This window comes from Leucoraja erinacea, chromosome 1, assembly GCF_028641065.1.
Source record: "Leucoraja erinacea ecotype New England chromosome 1, Leri_hhj_1, whole genome shotgun sequence".
NCBI lineage: Eukaryota > Metazoa > Chordata > Chondrichthyes > Rajiformes > Rajidae > Leucoraja > Leucoraja erinaceus.
Window position 1 is genome coordinate 92,726,465 of NC_073377.1, and position 21,781 is coordinate 92,748,245.

Sequence of the window (21,781 nt, forward strand, 5' to 3'; positions counted from 1 at the left end):
GAGTAACTCAGCGGGACAGGGAGCATCCCTGGAGAGAAGGAATGGGGGATGTTTTGGGTCTTATAGAATTGTGCAAAGAAAAGTCAGTTGTTTCGTACCCATTTCCAAGGGCAGAGAAAGGTGAATGACATGTTTTTGTTTTGGCAAACTATGTTGTTATCCATAAGTTGTGAAAGAGATATGAGTATTGCTCAGTGCACGAACTTCTATGATGTGCCGGATGAACGTTATAAATGGTTACCCTTCCCCCAGGGAAGAACTAACTGCAGACATAGTGGCTGAAAATGGTCAGCTAGGACTCAGTGGGCTGAAGGGCCTGCGTCAATGCTGTAACTTTCAATCAATTTCAAACAGGCAGCGAGTCAGCTGAAGCAGATGGTGATGATACTGTGGTTGGAGGGGTGATTGAATTGTTAGATTACAGAGCTCGTTGATACAGTAAGTCAACCAGAAGAGGGGAAGGAATGGGAGAGACGTGAGAGAAAGCGGAGGATGTGCACCACTGGGTGAAAGGGTCACAATCACAGTCATACCCTACCCGCAATACCATGTGCTCTACTTTTGCCCACTATTCTCCTTTGTGGGACGTTAGCAAAGGCTTTCTGAAAGTCCAGGCACACTACATCCACTGGCCATTTTACTTGTCACATCCTCAAAAAAATTCCAGAAGATTAGTCAAGCATAATTTCCCCTATGTAAATCCATGCTGACTCGTACCGATCCTGCCTGCTATCCAAATGTGCCGCTATTTCATCTTGTTTATTGACTCCAGAATCTTCCTCACCGCTGATGTTAGGCTAACTGCTCTATAATTCCTTGTTATCTCTCTCTCTCCTTTCTTAAAAAGTGGGATAACATTAGTTACCCTCCATTCCACAGGAACTAATCCTAAATCTATAGAACATTGGAAAATGATCACCAATGCGTCCATGCTTTCGAGAGCAGTGAAGACCAATGTCAGATCCAAAGTACCTGTTCAACTACAATTAATTTGTTCCCCATAATAAATTCACCTGTTTCTGTCTACAAGGGACCCACATTTGCCCTAACTATTTTGTTTCCTCCACATACCTAAATAAGGTTTTACTATTGTCCATTATATCCTTTGCTAGATTACCTTCGTACCTCATCTTTTCTCCCCGTATTGCCTTTTTAGTTATCTTCTGTTGCTCTTTAAAAATGTCCCAATCCTCTGGCTTCCTGCTCATCTTTCCTATGTTATACCTCATCTCTTTTATTTTTATACTCTCCTTGACTTCCATTGTCAGCCACGGTTGCCTCTTGGAATCTTTCTTCCACTTTGGAATGAACTGATCCTGCACATTCTGTATTATTCCCAGAAATACCTGCCATTGTTGTTCCACTGTTCCTGATAGACTTTGTGACATGCCAATTTTAACTATTTATTCAACTTGCACCCTATATTAGATTAGTTAAAATAAATGTAGGTCCTTTGCAGTCAGAAACAGGTGAATTGATCATGGGGAACAAGGACATGGCAGACCAATTGAATAACTACTTTGGTTCTGTCTTCACTAAGGAAGACATAAATAATCTGTTGGAAATAGCAGGGGGCCGGGGGTCAAATGAGATGGAGGAACTCAGTGAAATCCTGGTTAGCCAGGAAGTGGTGTTAGGTAAATTGAATGGATTAAAGGCCGATAAATCCCCAGGGCCAGATAGGCTCCATCCCAGAGCACTTAAGGAAGTAGCCCCAGAAATAGTGGATGCATTAGTGATAATTTTTCAAAACTCTTTAGATTCTGAAGTAGTTCCAGAGGATTGGAGGGTAGCTAATGTAACCCCACTTTTTAAAAAGGGAGGGAGAGCGAAAACGGGGAATTACAGACCAGTTAGTCTAACATCGGTAGTGGGGAAACTGATAGTTATTAAAGATGGGATAGCAGGACATTTGGAAAGTGGTGAAATAATTGGACAAAGTCAGCATGGATTTATGAAAGGTAATTCATATCTGACGAATCTTATAAAAATTTTCAAGGATGTAACTATTAGAGTGAATAAGGGAGAACCAGTGGATGTGTTATATCTGGACTTTCAGAAGGCTTTCGACAAGGTCCCACATAAGAGATTAGTATACAAACTTAAAGCACATGGTATTGGGGGTTCAGTATTGATGTGGATAGAGAACTGGCTGGCAGACAGGAAGCAAAGAGTAGGAGTAAACGGGTCCTTTTCACCATGGCAGGCAGTGACTAGTGGGGTACCACAAGGCTCAGTGCTGGGACCCCATCTATTTACAATATATATTAATGATTTGGACGAGGGAATTAAATGCAACATCTACAAGTTTGCGGATGACACAAAGCTGGGGGGCAATGTTAGCTGTGAGGAGGATGCTAGGAGGCTGCAAGGTGACTTGGAAAGGCTGGGTGAGTGGGCAAATGCATGGCAGATGCAGTATAATGTGGATAAATGTGAGGTTATCCACTTTGGTGGCAAACACAGGAAAGTTGATTATTATCAGAATGGTGGCCGATATGGAAAAGGGGAGATGCAACGAGACCTGGGTGTCATGGTACACCGGTCATTGAAAGTAGGCACGCAGGTGCAGCAGGCAGTGAAGAAAGCGAATGGTATGTTAGCATTCATAGCAAAAGGATTTGAGTATAGGAGCAGGGAGGTTCTACTGCAGTAGTACAGTGTCTTGGTGAGACCACACCTGGAGTATTGCATACAGTTTTGGTCTCCTAATCTGAGGAAAGATATTCTTGCCGTAGAGGGAGTACAGAGACGGTTCACCAGACTGTTAGGTTCACCTGGGATGTCAGGACTTTCACATGAAGAAGATGTATATTCAGGAGCTGCACCTGGACCCAATTTCTGCAGATGTAGTTTCCAGAGGCTCCGGCAGTGTCCCTGACTTCCCACATCCTGCGGGAAACACACTGTGCCAACTTGCCTGCCATTTCTTCAGTGAACAAAAACAACAAATTTCATTCAAGTGTAGGCTCCTTGCCTCAGCCTCCTCGCCAAAGACTCTCAAGCCAAAGACTCACACTTTACTCACCAAGGCACTTCACCTCAACAAGGTCTCCACCAACAAGGCCACTCCTCTACAGCTGCACTTCTTTGTCTGTTACCTAATCAACTGCTTTAGGGCTAATTTTTAAATTACTCAAACCTGGGCCTTTGGCGCTCTTTTTAAATCCTCTTTCCCTCTGACTCACCTACTTCCAGCCAATAGTCGCTCTCGCTGCTTCTGGCAGCATCTCTGGAGAACATGGATTGGTGAGGTTTTGGGCAGTAAGCTCTCATGCTTCTCAATCTGTGCACTACCTGCTGGTGGTCAATGTAAATCCTGTCCACGTTTATGATCCATCAGCTGCTTTTGACTGGTGCAAATATGGGGTAATTGAGCAATGAATAAGACACAAGGGTGCTGGCGGACTTCTGTGTCACAGCAAAACGAAAAGGGCAGGAGGCAATACAATGTAACTTCTTGAAGATCTGTATTCTTTTATTTACGCTTCTCCAAGCAACCCTTAGGAATAGCTGTCGGGGGAGACATGTCTGCTATTTTTGACATTTTTTAATCTTGAAAACTTGGTGCCACATCAATTTGAGTGTTATATTTATAATTATTGGCATTATGTTTTTATTGTTGCTTTGTCAATGTCTGGTTACCTAGTAAAACTGATGTATTGTATCATTGTTCATTGTATATTTAATTGTCACGTTGTTGTCTATAAAGATTCGACAAGTAAGAATTTAATTGTTCTGGTCCCACTGCATAAGACTCTTGACTTGACACTTGCTCTTTTTATGGTCATTCTAGTCTGAATTGATTACACATTGCTAAACAATTTTACTAACAGGAGCTATATTAGCTTTACAAATGATAAAAGAAGGTCCCTTGTTACTTTGCAATTCTATCCTCAACAAAACAACGCAATGCTTATGTAGACATTAGCAATAGCCATATTAGCAGTGAACACTTCCTGCTGTAGTAAAGATCTTTCACATTCACTGTCCCCCGTTGTATTAGATGTTTCCCTAGGAGAGGTAGAGTGCAAGATCTAGCTTTCCCAGTACTGTTCACTTTGAGATGGCACAGTGGCACAGCTGGTAGACTTGCTGCCTCACACCTCCAGATACCCAGGGTCAATCTTGACTTAAAGTGCTGTCCGTGTGGTGTTTGTACTTTTCCACCTATGACCGGGTTTTCTCCAGGTGCTCCGATTTCCTTCCATATCCCAAAGACATGCGGGTTTATAAGTAAATTGGCCTCTCAAAATTTCTCTTAGATTCTAGGGAGTGGGAAAGTGGGGTAACATAGAACTAGTGTGAAGGATGATTGATGGTCGGCTTGGAGGTGGGCAGAAGGTCCTATTTCTAAGCTGTATCTCTAAATTACAATAAGCTACATGAGTAATCTGCTACTCCAGCATTGCCCTGGATGCAAGAGCAGCCATTTCGTCAGAGGCTCCATGAATCAGGGCCCGAGCAACATTTGTGTTGGGATCTTCCTTGTTGTCCTTTGGCACTGGAAGTTACCGCACTGCGAAAAAATTGCTCAAGGTCTCCACAATATGCAATGGGCCACCACAGTTCCCACTGATCCAATATCCCTCTGCATTCCAGGTTACACCTTGTTACATACCCGCACAGTTCTATCTTTCCAATGCTTCACTATTAGCCCTGAAGGACTCAACAATGGCTTCAGAATGTAGTAATTGTCAGCTAATATATTAATCCAAAGTCCTGGTTGGTTTGTTAAAGGAATCATGTGCACCTAAGGGTCAGACGATGTGAATATCATCGGCCTTTCTATGTGATCTGTATCCACCCTCGGGAATCACAATTTAAGGAACAAAAAAGATCCGTTCACTCCTATTGATGCATGTTGGCAGTAAATCACACTGTGTCTTCAATCTGGCTCTAAGCATTTTTGAAAGTGAACGATTCTGTCAGATGCCACAGATTTCTCAATTTGTTGCTTTGGGGACACTACAGTTGATGAATTCTGACACTCTTCAGAATGTGGCAGTCTGACCTGCGAAATTTGCGTCTCCTCAGAGCTGTGCGTGAGATTGCACATCTCACTACTGCTTGAATGAATTTTCCTATTCGTGGATGTTCTTGCTGCATACCTATTAACAGTGTGTAAACAGTGTGTCCCACATGGTGGTGGAAGGTTCTCCTTTAACATGTAGCATGTCTCCTCACTTCAAACCATTCCAGCATCATCTCAAAAGATAGTGGGTTGAGTAGTAAGTTTGCCCTGATCTACTTAGCTCTACTTAGTTCATCATCATTCTTGATTTGTCAGAAAAATTCTGATACCTGGGTTACATACATGTTCCCTGTGTGGTACATGTAACAATCTAGCACCAACTCAGTCTCTGTTTTATTAAATGTTCAAATAATTTTGTTTCATGAAGAATATCAAATAATATCTACCTCTGCCCTTAAAAATATTCAGTTTCAGTTTCTACCACTTGATGACGAAGAGACTTATAAAACTGAGAGGAAAAATTGTCTTATTCCGGTATTAAATGATCAATCGTTTGTTTCTAAATAATCACGCTAGTTTCAAATATTCGCAAGAGGAAACATCCTCTCATGATTTATCCCATCAAAACCCCTCAGGATCTTATATGTTTCAATTATGTCCCTTCTCACTCTTTTTATATGTGGAATATATAATCCTAGCCCATCCAAGCTTCCCTTGTCAGACAACCCATTCACTCCAGGTATTAGTGCAGCTCGTCTCCAAAACATTTACATCCCTCCTAATATAGGGACACCAATGCTCCCTGCGTGAATCATTCACCTAAATATCTAGCATCAACTCGGTTTCAGTCTGCCTGTAGAAACAAGGAACTGCAGATGCTGGTTTACAAAGAAGGACACAAAGTACTGGAGTAACTTAGTGGCTCCAGCAGCAGCTCTGGAGAACATAAATAGATAATGTTTCAGGTTGGGATTCTTCTTCAGACTAATCAGTCTGAAGTGGTGTCTCAACCTGAAACATCACCGATATTCTCATGGGATACTGCCTGTCCCGTTAAGCTGCTCCAGCACTTTGTTTCCTTCCTTAACTAAACAGACCTTTTAAATTAAGTTTGGTGACTAAGAAGGTTTGATCTTATAGAGGTGTACAAAATCATGAGAGAAATAGATCAGGTAGATGCACAGAGTCTCTTGCCCAGAGTAGGGAAATCGAGGACCGGAGGACATAGGTTCAAGGTGAAGGGGAAAAGATTTAATAGGAATCTGAGGATTAACTTTTTCACACAGAGGGTGATGAGTGTATGGAACAAGCTGCCAGAGGAGGTTGTTGAGGCTGGGACTATCCCATTGTTTAAGAAACAGGTACATGGATAGGACAGGTTTGGAGGGATAGGACAGGTTTGGAGGGATATGGACCAAGCGCAGGCAAGTGGGACTAGTGAAGCTGGGACATATTTGGCCGATGTGGGCAAATTGAGCCAAAGGGCCTGTTTCGGCACTGTATGAATCTATCACTCTATGACTGCATTCAATCAACAGGGCTGTGTAAGATGTGCAAGCTATGGCTATTGTAAAGCTGAAGGACCAGAAATGAAGTGTATCCGGCCCCTCAGCTGAGTAATTTATGCAAATGCCCCAGGCTCAATGGTAAATTCTGGGGCAATACAAGAGGGCAGCTGTGCCCACACATGACCTCTAACACAATTGGTGAAATCTATCATGTCATGTGCAGGTGCAGAAACTCAGAGTGGATTGCATTGTACTAAACAGCCAGCTGGGATTCTCAACAGATCTGCCTGCTGCAGAGTTTTGCACGATGACTTCAGCTCCCCTTAAATTGTTTTTCTGGTATATCCATTTTTCATGGCCACCTTCACTGGCCTTTATCTGCTCTCAGGCATCCACTGCCTCAGTTTTAAACATAACATCTTTGTGTTCAAATCTGTCCAAGTTGCTGTTCCTGACTGTCTGCTCCTTATTGTCATTGTTATTGAAAGTAGGGCACCTGAGTGTCAGAGGCCCTTGTCATTAATCCCCATTACTTTCCATTGATTTTGTACAAATCCAATTTCAAACTACACTGGGCATGTTATTTACTGCTTGATATTAGACTTCATATTTTATCTCCCTGTAATTCTAGCATTACAAACTACTTCTTGTCTGATATTCTGATACAGATGTGTTGTTAAATAAAGGAGCACACATTCACTCATCTATAAAAATGTGGTTTCTTTTCAAAGAATATTCCCTCATGAAAAGATAATTTTCCTTGCCATTGGTTTTATATCATTTCCCCACGCTACCTTCTGATGACTGTGAATGATTTATTGTGGGTTAGGGGCCTTTAAGTTTCTATTTGTCCACATTCAAGCAACACTGCACACCTCAAAACCCTTGTCACTGCTGATTTGTGTAAAATGTCAATTGAGATTCAGAAAGTGTTTTTACATCCAATTCACAAAGCCACCTATTCTCTCCAAATGTTGCAATCTCTTCAGGTTTTGTAATTCATATAAATAATTAAACACATTTAGTGTGACTTAGCCATTAGGAAAACTCTCCCAGGGATGCTCCTTGACCTCCCTCAAATACATTTTCTGTGTTAATGGTCTTGGCAGAGGTCCTATCCATGGCAGAAAATTTAATGACTTCTTTGAACTGCAACATGTAACAATATAGCTTAGAAACTGTGGATTAAAAAGGCTAGAAAAATGTGTTAAGGATGGCTGTTTTAATTGATGTGATGCAGTTAGAGATCAGGTCAGCTCGAACACTGTCACAGGCTTGATTAAATTTGACATTCACAGCACACATTCACAAGTCATTCACCCTTTGGCTCTCCTGACTGTGAACACCGATCTCTGCTCTGGGCTCACAACGCCAGCATTGTCAATTCATGAGACGGCAAGACAGTGGGTGGCAGGCTATTCTGGTGCATGTGATATATTGCCTATGGGGATACAGCCAAGGTCTATTACTTTCCTTTCCTTTGATTTCCTTCGGATGGAACCAAGCTGTATAAGATTTTTGCAAGTCAGTTGGAATTTGAATTGTAAACTTAAACTGATACCCCAAAGGTGAACAGTCCGGTGCAGGTTTCTATCCTTTAATGTTTTCACTATCCTCTCCCTGGAGACATGGATTGACACATCCATCTAACACCTTGTGCCGGCCAATGAATATCTGTGGACCGTTGGAATGTGAAGCCATCAGGAATAGATAGCCTGCCAGCTACCTTTACCGTTGGCCAAGCAATCGAAGAACCTTTCAGGTCAACTCCAGTGCAAAGTCACACCCAGGGAATTCCTGAGCCAGTTCATTGCCCAGAATCCTAATCCACAGCATCATCCAACCCACACTTCACTGGGCCAAAAGTAGACGAGCAACCTTGCTGACAACCAGGAGATAAGCAGTGAAGCAGAGAGAAGCTCAGTAGTCGATGGACTGCTTTGTCACTAAGGACCTGCCCTGGTGCACATGATGGGCATTGACAGGAGCAAAGTTGGGAGTGAAGCTTGGGATTCTGAGAATTTGTTTGTGTATTTGATAGCCTGTTTATCTCCAATGGTCAGACTCATTTGAAAATTATTAAAGGTGATGGAAATAATTTAAACTGAGATTTCTTAAGAAATTAAAGCCTATAATTTCTTAAGAAATTAAAGCTTATAAGCACTTAATAAAGCATTTACAAATAAATACAATGTTAAAATACAGCAAAACATTTCTTCACAATTTGCAAAGCTGAGAATCTGCTCTTAGAAGAATGAGGTCTATACATCTGCACCAGATCTGTCGGATGTTGGATCTGAGAAGCTTGTTCCCTGGGGCAATTATAAGAAATACCAAAATGACTGGGTTGAAAAACGGAGTCAAAGCAAACTCAAGAAGTGTAGCATAATGAATGATCCAATGACATTTGTCATTCAGCAAACCTCAAAACTACTCTAGACACATAATGCTGGAGTAACTCAGCAGGTCAGGCAGTACCTCTGGAGAAAAAGGATAGGTGACGTTTCGGGACGTAAACTTCAGACTGAAGAAGTGTCCTGACCAGAAACATCACCCATCTTTTTTCTCCAGAAATGCTGCCTAACCCGCTGAGTTACTCCAGCACTTTGTGTTTATCTTCAGTATGCACCAGCATCTGCATTTCCTTCCCACTCAAACATACTTACCTGTACATGAGATCAACTGAATACCGTCAACATAATTCATGCCTAAGTTTAGTGTAGCTTGGTGCCACATGGATCAAATGGCAACTGCAAAGACTAAAACAGTTACCATTTAAACATAGAAACATAGAAAATAGTTGCAGGAGGCGGCCATTTGGCCCTTCGAGCCTGCATCGCCATTCATTATATTCATGGCTGATCATCCACGACTAGTAACCTGTGCCTGCCTTCTCCCCATATGCCTTGATTCTGCTAGCCCCTGGAGCTCTATCTAACTCTCTTTTAAATTAATCCAGTGAATTGGCCTCTACTGCCTTCAGTGGCAGAGAATTCCACAAATTCACAACTCTCTGGGAGAAAAAGTTTGATCTCATCTCAGTTTTAAATGGCCTCCCCTTTTTTCTTAGAATGTGGCCCCTGGTTCTAGACTCCCACAACATTGGAAACATATTTCCTGCATCTAGCTTGTCCAGTCCTTTTATAATTTTATATGTTTCTATAAGATTCCCTCTCATCCTTCTAAATTCCAGTAATACAAGCCCAGTCTTCCCAATCTTTCTCCTTTGACAGTCTCGCCATCCCGGGGATTAACCTTGTGAACCTACGCGGCTCTGCCTCAATAGTAAGGATGTCCTTCCTCAAATTAGGAGACCAAAACTGCACACAATACTCCAGATATGGTCTCACCAGGGCCATGTACAACTGCAGAAGGACATCTTTACTCCTATACTCAAAGCCTCTCATTATGAAGTCCAACATGCCATTAGCTTTCTTCACTGCCTGCTATACATGCAGGTTCACTTTCAGTGACGTGTACAAGGTCACCCAGATCTCGTTGCACTTCCATTTTTCCTAATCTGACACCATTGAGATAATAATCTGTCTCCTTGTTTTTGCCGCCAAAGTGAATAACCTCATTTATCTACATTATACTGCATCTACTATGCATCTGCTCACTCCCTCAACCTGTCTAAATTACCCTTCAACCTTCTTGCATCCGCTTTGCAGTTCACACTGCCACCCAGCTTTGTGTCATGTGCAAATTTGCTAGTGTTACTTTTAACCCCATCATGTAAATCATTAACATATATTGTAAATAGTTGCGGCCCCAGCACCGAGCCATGCAGTACTTCACTTGCCACTGCCTGCCATTCTGACAGGGAGCCGTTTATTCCTACTCTTTGTTTCCTATCTGCCAACCAATTCTCTATCCATGTCAATACCCTACCCCCAATACCATGTGCTCTAATTTTGCCCACTAATCTCCTGTGTAGGACCTTGTCAAAGACTTCCTGAAAGTCCAGATTCAATACATCCACTGGCTCTCCTTCATCCATTTTACTTGTCACATCCTCAAAAAATTCCAGAAGATTGGTCAAGCAGGATTTCCCCTTCATGAATCCATGCTGACTTGAATCAATCCTTTTACTGCTATCCAAAAGCACCATTATTATTTCTTTAATAATTGACTCCAGCATGTTCCCCACCACCGATGACAGGCTAACCGGTCAATAATTCCCCATTTTCTCTCTCGCTCCTTTCTTGAAAAGTAGGATAACATCAGATACCTTCCAATCCACAGGATCTATAGAACATTGGAAAATAATCACCAATGTTTCCACGATTTCTAGAGCCACCTCCTTGAGTACCCTTGGATGCAGACCATCAGGCCCTGGGGATTTATCAGCCTTCAGTCCCATCAGTTTACCTGTAATCGCAATTTCATACTTTTCCAATGTCCAACTTATTATTGGCGTTACTACACAGGCAGGGAGGGGAAGAACATATGCAGACCATAACAAAAATGAATCCTCCTGTTATTCTTTCCAGTTTAATTGATTCTTTAATTGATTCTTTATTTACCAGATCCTCTTTATTCTTATACAAATTGTTGCTTTCTATTCTTACTATCTGATCTGTTAAAAACTGTATTATTTCTCCCGTACCCGCTCCAGTCTGATCTGACCACTCCCCGTGGCTACACTATATGTAACGTTCATCTACATATCAAAAGCCCAGCCCCAAGTGTTCAAAATGATTCTGCAAGTAATATCTAGATTAAATAATAAAATATGCTAACAGTAACTAGCCTAAGCACGAATGGCTCCTACACACCGGCCCCTAATTATTCTACGTATATAACGCAGCAATTATCAATAAACATTAAAAGGAGCTATACAAGCTTAACATATTATCAAAAGCAAAAGGTATGCACTATGTCTTGGCATTCAATCTTCTTTAGTGATTCTTCAATCTTCTCCATTGGCTTCTTGGAGCAGACATATCTTAGTTATTGGTCTTACCAAGAAGTTGTTCCGAGTCTGAAGTCGTACTGTACGCACAAGACCTTGTGCATCTGTATGATCTCCAATATTCTGCCCATCAGCCAAGAGCCACGTGGTGCAGTGGCATCAACCACAAAAACAATGTCACCTGGAATAAAGCTTCTTCTTACCCTTGACCATCATTGTCGTTCTAGGATTAGAGGCAAGCATTCATGTGTCCACCATTTCCAAAAAACGTCTGCCATATATTGTACCTGTCTCCATCTGCACTTTATGTACAAATCTTCCTTCACAAATAGTCCAGGTGGTAGTATTGGCTTGGTCTTCAACAGAAGAAGATGGTTTGGTGTAAGTGCTTCCAGGTCCTTTGGATCATCAGAATTCTTGGTAATGGGTCGATCATTTAAAATTGCTTCAACTTCACCAAGTAAAGTTTGCAATCCTGCATCGTCCAGAACTTGTTGTTTAAGAACGGAGCGCATCACATTTCGAACCATGCGAATCATTCATTCCCAAACACCGCTGTAATGGGATCCTGCTGGGGGATTGAAATTCCAACTTTTCTTTCACTGAAACATATCATTTTGGATCTTGTTCTGATTTAAGCCATTGAGTGGCTTCTCTCAATTCTCTTTCTGCTCTGATAAAATTTGTGCCATTGTCTGATCTTAAAGATGAAACTTGACCTCGTCGACAGATTAATCATCGTAAGGCATGAATGCAGGAGTCTGTGTCAAGTGTAGATGCAACTTCAAGATGTACTGCCCTGCTCTCCATGTAAGTGAAGATGACACCATACCTTTTTACAAGACTTTGTCCTCTTTTGATCTCTATAGGACCAAAGTAGTCTACTCCTACATCTGTAAATGGAGGCTTGTCAGGTAAAATCCTCTCCAGAGGCAAGTCTGTAATTTTCTGTTCTCCAACTGTTCCCCGCTGTCGTCGACACATAACACAGTCTGTTATGACCTTCCTTGCAGTGGTTTTAGTTTTGATAATCCAGTATCTTTTACGGAGTCTTGACAGCATATCATTTCTTCCTTCATGTCCGAGCTGTTCATGGATATGTTGTAACAGTAGTGTTGATATGTGAATGTCCTTGGAGAGAATAACAGGATGTTTGGCCTCTTCATGCATCTCTAGTCTATTCAGACGACCACCCACTCTCGGAAGTTCATTCTCCAGGAACAGATTTAAACTGTACAAATGACTGCTTATTTTGACACTGTGTTTACCAGCTTCTAATATTGATAGCTTTTCTTTGAATCTTTGACAGAAAGAGATAATTGCGTTTTCTGCTTGGAGAAGATCTTCAGTACATAAACACTGTCCGCCGAATGTTGGTTTAAAGACTTGCATCTCTTTATCAACCATTTTCTTTAGTTTGCCAGGATCCTTTTCTTAACTACCCATAGCCATCTCCTTTCTTTTTTGAGTCAACAGCAAGAGCATTGTTCTAACTTTAAGAAACCAAGCTACCGCAGTCTTCAGCTTACTCCATGATGAGAAATAGGTAATTAAATAGTTTGTTGAGTCCAATGGATCCATGACAATGATGTTCAATGTGATGTTTTGCTTGATTCCAGATCATTAGCAGAGATTGCAGACTCCAGGTTAAGCTTTGGCCACTCTCTGTGTGGTTTACAGAGAAACTCTGGTCCCTTGATCCATTTCTTACTGCTTAAGAAGCAGTCTGCTATTAGTCCTCTAGAGGCTTCATCTGCAGGATTTTCCTTTGTGCTAACATATCTCATTGTGATACATCAGTAACATCCCTTACAAAGGAGATCCTGTTTGCTACAAATGTTTGAAAGCGTTTGTTTTCGATGTTGATGAGATGTCGGCGGTGCGACTCACCCGTTGCAGCGGCCCCTACAGCCTGTCTGTCTTTTTTTTATTTTTTGTCTAGTTAAATGTAGTGTTGGTGTTTTTTAATACTGGTTTTAAATGTGTATATGTGGGGGGGGGGGGGGGGGGGGGGGGGGGGGGAAAGGGGGAAACTGTTTAAAATCTCTTCCCTGTCCGGGAGACCCGACCTTTAACCTGTCCGGTCTCCATTGTCGTTGGGGCCTAGCACCGTGGAGCGGCCTCCAACCTGAACGACCCGGGGCCTCGGGAGACTGCAGAGCTGCGGACTACTCACCATCGTGGTGCTGGCCGGCCTCGGAGCATGGGGAGTGGTGGTGACTCGCTGCTGCGACTCGACTCCTGGTGCTCGGAGGCTCCAGCAATGCAGCCGCAGGTCCGGTGGACTGGGACATGGGTCCGGGTGGAGAGACCGCTTCCCGGAGCTCCCACGACGCGACTTCTCCAGCCCGTGTCGCGGTGTTGGAACGACCCAGAGCGGGGCCGTACATCGCCCGGCGCGGCTTCATGGCCGTGGGACATTACAGCGCCCGCCGGGGGCTCCAACATTGTGACTTTTAGACCAGGAGCGGGGCCTTAAATCGCCCGGCACGGCCTAAAATGGCCGTGGGAATTATCATCGCCCACCTGGGGCTTGGACATCGGGAGAGAAATGGAGAACAGGGGAGAGAAAAGACTTTGCCTTCCATCACAGTGGGTTCACTGTGATGGATGTTTGTGTGAATTAAATTGTGTGTATGTCTAGGAATTGTCTTTGTTTGTATGGCTGAGGAAACAGAATTTCATTTGAGCCTCACTGAGGTTCAAATGACAATAAATATTGTATTGGATTGTATTGTATTGTGCTATCGGTCCAGAAGATGGATTTGTCCAGCTGAAGCTGTAATTCCTTTTGAGGCATTGTGTCCACTCTGACAGCTAGAACTGCAGCTGTAATCTCCATTCTGGGAATGGTCATTTGCTTCACTGGTGCCACTCTGGCCTTTCCCATTATGAATGCAACATGCACTTCTTTGTTATCATCTTCCAGCCTTAGATATGAAACAGTACCGTAGCCACTTTCGCTGGTGTCTGAAAAATGGTGCAACTGTGCCAATTTGATTTGACCAAAGTTAGCGGGCTTCATGCACCGGTCTTCTTTAAATTCCGCCATCTTGTTCAGATCTATTAACCATCCTGTCCATCGCTGAGAGAAGGTTTGCGTTATGTTCTCATCCCGTCCGAGTTTTTCCTTACAGAGCTCCTGCACAATCAGCTTGGCTGGCAGAGTAAATGGTTGAAGAAATCCTAAAGGATCGTATATAGAGCCAACTACGGACAAGATGCCCCGTCAGGTGTATGGTCATTACTGTACCGCAATTCTGAACTGGAACACATCTGCTTCAACGCACCAGTGCAATCCCAGTGTCCTTTCCATTGGCAGATTGTCTTTGTCCAAGTCCAACTCCCTGGTCCCCTTGGCTCTGTTTTCTTGTGGAATGGATGCCAATACAGCACGGCTGTTGCTGATCCACTTCAACAGCATAAATTCTCCGATTTGACAAAGGGAAATCAGGTTTGTTGCCATTTGAATTGCTTCCTGTTCTGAAGACATGGGTTTTAAACAATCATCTACATAGACGCTGTTCTTTACTGTGTTAGTCACCTCTGCTGGGAAAGAAGCTTTGTTCTCAGCAGTCTTCCTTAATACTAAGTTTGCACAACTTGGTGATGATACTGCTCTAAAAAGATGTACCATCATCCGCTATTCAACAAGATCTTGCTGTGCATCACTCTCAGGCCGCCACAGGAACCACAAATAGTCAATATGCTTTTCTGATACCTTGACCCTGATGAAACATTGTTTTGATATCAGCCATCAAAGCAACCGGTTCTTGTCTAAATCTGATGAGAACTCCAATAAGTGAGTTGGTAACGTCTGGACCCTGCAGCTAAGTGATGTTCCTTTGAAGACTGCCCCATACTCAAGGTTCCTTTCCTAGAGTGATACACCCCATGGTGTGGGATATACTCCTTCACTTCGATTCAGCTGGTCCACTGGTACAATTTCTGCATAACCATTATCAATCATTTCTGTGAGGAAAGATGTATATTCATCATGACATTTCTTATTCTTGCCAAACCTGCGTTTCAGGCTCAGGATGCACTGCTCTGCAATGCAACGGTTGTTTGGCAAACTGACACTTTCTTGTTTGAAATGCAAGTCTCGACAATAGTGTCCATCTATCATCTTTACTGAGTAATTCATAATATTCAAGAACTTTACCTCTTCTCTGAACATTCCTTCTGCTTCCTTGCTGGTTCTTTCACTGAAGTCGTGATTGTATTGCTTGACCAGTAGTTTCTTTATGTTTACAGTGGATATTTGATTGACAGCAGCAGCCGGGCAGCCATTTTCATCCGTGCCTTCATTGTGTCTTCATAAGGGGATCATAGATGACCCATCCTAGTAGTTTCCTTATGGCGAAGGTCCTTCCTCTTGACTGTTGACCAGCTCCCAAGGTTCCAATACCTTTGAAGCATTTGTTCCGATGGTATGTCAATGCCAGAGTCTAATTTAGGAATCTTGATATCCTTCAAGTAGGCCATTGTTTCAGGTCTTCCTACTTGGGAATGTTTGGATGAGAAACCGGCATGGTCTTATTTGTGAACACATCAGATAGTTGTATAAAATCGTCTTTGTCCAGACTAGATATTTCCAAACCTGAGATATGATGACTGAACACAGGTGTCTCTTCCTTCATGGTACGTAAGAATATCTGTGTCCTTTGTCCTGTAATGTTCAGCCTTCTCATCAATCTTTCTGTGCAAAAGGTAGTTGAACTTCCATGATCCAAAAATGCGTATGTTTGCAACACTGTGTCCCCCTTGTGGCTCTTTACCTGTGTAAGATGGAGAGGATGCAGGTTTCTTCACAAGCCCCAATATGCGCACACATCTTAGATGAGGAAACAGCATCACTCACAGTTGGCTTCTCATTCTGTTCTGTATGCTCCGGCTTCTTCTCTGTGTTCTTCTGTTCAGTGTGAAGTATTTCAGGATGATTTTGTTTGCACACATCATCACATCATATGACTCTTGCAGTCTCTATTCATGTGTCCTTTCTTCATACATCCAAAGCAGACTTCCTTCTCCTTTAAGAAGTCTATCCTTTCTTTGTGCTCCTAGGCTTCGATCTGTGGACACCGCCCCAATGTGTGCCCACTTTTTCTTGATCTCTTGGTCTCAAGTACATTAAACCTTGCATCAGTTGTCACCAGTTCCCTCTCTAGTTCCAACTGTTCCATCTCTCGTTTAAAATATTTATCTTGTGCCTCGAGCTCAAGCTTGGCATAGGTTGCTGCCAGGGCCGTCTCTTTTCAATTGAGGCTTCTTTTGCCTCAAGCTCAAAGTCAAGCCTGGCTTTGGTTGCTGCCAGCAAAATCTTTCTTTTCCATTGCTCTTTTTGTGCCTCAAACTTGTGCTTTTTGTTCAAGGCGGCTACCTGTACTAAACGTAATATCTAGACAAAGTAATAAAATATGCTAACAGTAACTGGCCTAAGCATGAATGGCTCCTACACTACCCAATAATATTTCTCGCATAATGCTAATTTCTTTCAGTTCCTCCGACTCCCTGGATCCTCTGTCCTCTAATACATCTGTGAGATTTTCTGTGTCTTCCTTAGTGAAGACAAAACCAAAGTACCTGTTCAATTCTTTGCCATTTCCTTGTTCCCCATAATACTTTCACCTGTTTCTGCCTTCAAGGGACCCACATTTGTTTTTACTAATCTTTTTCTCTTACATTACCTAAAGAAGCTTTTACTATCCTTTTTTATATTCTTATATTTGCTAGCCTTTATAAATCAGAGCATTGAGTATAGAAGCTGGGATGTAATGTTAAAATTGTACAAGGCATTGGTGGGACCAAATCTGGAGTATGGTGTACAATTTTGGTCGCCCAATTATAGGAAGGATGTCAACAAAATAGAGATAGTACAGAGGAGATTTACTAGAATGTTGCCTGGGTTTCAACAACTAAGTTACAGAGATAGGTTGAATAAGTTAGGTCTTTATTCTCTGGAGCGCAGAAGGTTAAGGGGGGACTTGATAGAGGTCTTTAAAATGATGAGAGGGATAGACAGAGTTGATGTGGACAAGCTTTTCCCTTTGAGAATAGGGAAGATTCAAACAAGAGGACATGACTTCAGAATTAAGGGACAGAAGTTTAGGGGTAATATGAGGGGGAACTTCTTTACTCAGAGAGTGGTAGCGGTGTGGAATGAGCTTCCAGCGGAAGTGGTGGAGGCAGGTTCATTGGTATAATTTAAAAATAAATTGGATAGGCATATGGATGAGAAGGGAATGGAGGGTTATGGTATGAGTGCAGGCAGGTGGGACTAAGGGGAAAAAAAGTTGTTCGGCACGGACTTGTAGGGCCGAGATGGCCTGTTTCCGTGCTGTAATTGTTATATGGTTATATGGTTATTCTTGGTCATTATACTCTCGTACTTCATCTTATAACCCCTTATTGCCCTTTATGTTACCTTCTGTTGTCGTTTGAAAGTTACCCAATCCTCTGGCTTCCTGCTACTCTTTGCTGGGTTTTCTTTTAATTTTATTCCGTCCCTAACTTCCCTTGTTAGTCATGGTTGCCGCTTACTCCTCTTAGAATCTTTCTTCCTCTTTGGAATGAAATGATCCTGCATCTTTTGGATTATGCCCAGAAAGTCCTCCCATTGCTTTTTCAGTGTAATTCCTGCTAGGATCCTTTTCCAGTCGACTTTGGCCAGCTCCTCTCTCATGCCTTCATAGTCCCCTTTGTTCAACTGCAACACTGACACTTCTGATTTCACCTTCTCCCTCTCAAATTTCAGATTAAACCATCATATTATGGTCACTACCTCCTAACGGTTTCTTTACCTTTAGTTCCCTGGTTCATTAGACAACACTAAATCCAGAATTGCTTTCTCTCTGGTGGGCTCCAGTACAAGCTGCTCTAAAAATCCATCTTGGATTTGTAGAATTACTCTACAAACTCTCTTTCTTGGGGTCCAGTTTACTTGCACATTAAAATCTCCCATAATCACAGTGGCATTACCTTTGTTACATGCCAATTTTAATTCCTGCTGCAACCTACACCATATATCCAGGCTAGTGACTGGGGGCCTGTAGATAACTCTCATTGGTATCTTCTTACCTTTACAATTCCTCAATTCTATCCACTGTGACTCTACATAGTCAGTCCCTATGTCACTCCTCGCAAGGGACTGAATTTCATCCCTCACCAACAGAGCTACCCCATCTCCTCTGCCCACCTGCCTGTCATTTCTATAGGATGTATAACCCTGAATATTCAGTTCCCAGTCCCGATCCTCCTGCAGCCACGTCTCTGTAATCCTCACAATGTCATACAGTGTATTCAGGCCCCTTCACTTTTTCCACATTTTGTTACATTACACTTATTTTAAAATGGACTCTTTTTTTTTTTATCATCAATCTACACACAGTACCCCAGAATGAAGAAATGAAAACGGGTGTTTAGAAATTTTTGCAAAGTAATTATAAAGAAATAACTGAAATATCACATTTACATAAGTATTCAGACCCTTTGCTATGACACTCAAAATTGAGCTCAGATTCATCCTGTTTCCATTGATTATCCTTGAGATGTTTCTACAACTTGATTGGAGTCAACCAGTGGTAAATTAAATTGATTGGACTGATTTGTCCATATATGGTCACACAGATGACAGTGCATGTCAGAGTAAAAACCAAGCCATGAAGACGAAGGAATTGTCCTTAGATCTCCGAGACTGGATTGTGTCGTGACACAGATCTGGGGAAAGGTATGAAACTATTTCTGCAGCATTGCAGGTCCCGAACAGCACAGTGGCCTCCGTCATTCTTAAATGGAAGAACTTTGAAACCACCAGGACTCTTCATAGAGCTGGCCGTCTGGCAAAACTGAGCAATCGGGGGAGAAGGGCCTTGGTCAGAGTGGTCACTGACAGAGCTCCAGAGTTCCTCTGTGGCAATGGGAGGACACTCCAGAAGACACTCCAGAAAGACAACTATATCTGCAGCACTCCACCAACCAGGCCTTTATGGGAGCCACTACTCAGTAAAAGGCTCACGAGAGCCTGCTTGGAGTTTGCCAAAAGGCACCTAAAGGATTCTCTGGTCTGATGGTCTGAATGCCAAGCGTCACATCTGCAGGAAACCAGGCACTGCTCATCACCTGGCCAATACCATACCTACGGTGAAGCATGGTGGTTGCAGCATCATGCCGTGGGGCTGATGTAGCAGGAACTGGGAGGCTAGTCAGGATTGAGGGAAAGATGAACAGAGCAAAGTACAGAGAGATCCTTGATGAAAACCTTTTCCAGAGTGTTCTGGACCTCAGATTGGGGCGGAAGTTCACCTTCCAACAGGACGATGACCCTAAGCACATAGCCAAAACAATGCAGGAGTGGCTTCATGAAATGTCTGTGAATGTCATTGAGTGGCCCAACCAGAGCCTAGATTTGAACCCGATTGAACATCTCTGGAGTCCCCTAAAAATAGCTGTACATCGATACTCTCCATCCAACCTGACAGAGCCTGAAAGGATCTGCAGAGAAGAATGGGAGAAATTACCCAAATACAGGTGTGCCAAGCTTGTAGCGTCATACCCAAGAAGACTTGAGGCTGTAATCGCTGCCAAAGGTGCCTCAAGAAAGTACCGAGTAAGGGGTCTGAATACTTATGTATATGATATTTCAGTTATTTATTTTTAATTACTTTGTAAACATTTATAAATACCTGTTTTCACTTTTTTATTGTGGGGTATTGTGTGTAGGTTGATGATATAACATATAAATTTAACCCATTTTAGAATAAGGTTGTAATGTAACAAAATGTGTAAAAAGTGTTTGGTCGGAATACGCTGTATATACCAATCTCCAACTGAGCCTCAAGCTCATCCACTTTACTTCTTATACTTCATGCATTCATATATAATACTTTTAATCCATTACTTACCTTGTAAATAGCTAGTTCTAAGCCCCCCCCCCTGTCTGTACCTCTCACGCTGGAGTCCCCGACTACCACAGCTTTGCCTGATGTCTGTCTCTTCGGCTTTGCTTCAGCACCATGTTTTGACTCGCAGACCTGTCCCCCACTCAGAATGTCAGTGTTTTCTGTCCCGACAGCTTCCAAGATGTTGAACCTGTTTTCAAGAGGTACATCCCCTGGGGTCTCCTGTTCTCCAAGCTTTCTTCCCTTCACCATCGTCACCCACCTTCTCTCTTTCGGTATCTTCGGTGTAACAATCTGAAAGTAGGTCCTGTTCAGGAAACTCTCATTGCCCCGTTTGATCCTGAGGTCACCCAGTTGGTTCTCAGTCATTCAGGAGCTTAACCTGAACACAGTTGTAGCAGCCAGAGGCATCAGCAGTGTCCCTGACCCCCACATCCTGCAAGCATCACACTGAATCAGCTTGCATGTCATTTCTCCTCTGTCTCGCGCTCTCCAACTTTTGGCGTAGTCTCCTCCCTCAGCCTCTTCGCTGAAGACATAAGGACTCACAATTTTCTCACAAGGCACTTCCCTCGACAAGGCTGCTCCCTGACAGACCGCTCCTCGAGCAAACCTTGCTTATGTAAGCTGACAAATTGACTGATTCGCTAACCTACCAATTTGCTAATTAAAATCCCTGCACTCACTCCTTCACGTGCCGCTCCTCTGCCGCCCTTAAAGGTATTTAGGTTGCTCCAGAATGAAAGCAAGTTCTAAAAATGCAGAAAGTGGACAGTAGATGTATGATAAATGGTAAAGTCTTTGATAAAGACTGCCATTTACTGCCAAGTTAAAGGGGGTGGCATAATAGAGGCGGAGAATGGGTTAATTGAAATAGACATAGGTGCAGGAGAAGGCCTTCGAGCCAGCACTGCCATTCAATGTGATCATGGCTTATCATCCACAATCAGTACCCCATTCCTGCCTTCTCCCCATATCCCTTTATTCTGCTATATTTAAGAGCTCTATCTAACACTCTCTTGAAAGCATCCAAAGAACTGGCCTCCACTGAGGCAGATAATTCCACAGATTCACAACTCTCTGTGTGAAAAAGTATTTCCTCATCTCCGTTCTAATGACTTACCCCTTATTCTTAAATTGTGGCCCCTGGTTCTGACTCCCCCAACATCGGGAACATGTTTCCTGACTCTAGCGTGTTCAAACCCTTAATAATCTTATGTTTCAAATACGATTCTCTCTCATTCTTCCAAATTCTAGAGTATACAAGCCCAGCAGCTCCATTCTCTCAGCATTTGACACTCCCGCCATCCTGGGAATTAACCTTGTAAACCCACGCTGCACTCCTGCAATAGCAAGAGTGTCCTTCAAATTTGGAGACAAACTGCACACAATACTCCAGGTGTGGTCTCACTCGGGACCTGTACAATTGCAGAAGGACCTCTTTGCTCCTATACTCAACTCCTCTTGTTATGAAGGCCAACAT

General features: G+C 42.7%; 1 protein-coding gene across 1 annotated transcript; it reads right to left on the minus strand.

The window, feature by feature from the left end:
* Positions 1 to 12,990: 12,990 nt before the first annotated feature.
* Positions 12,991 to 14,624, minus strand: LOC129711872 (uncharacterized; the record flags this gene model as incomplete). Its single annotated transcript, XM_055660263.1, has 2 exons — positions 12,991 to 13,151; positions 14,144 to 14,624. Coding segments are annotated over 2 exons (642 nt in total), but the record flags the coding sequence as incomplete, so codon positions are not given.
* Positions 14,625 to 21,781: the final 7,157 nt, after the last annotated feature.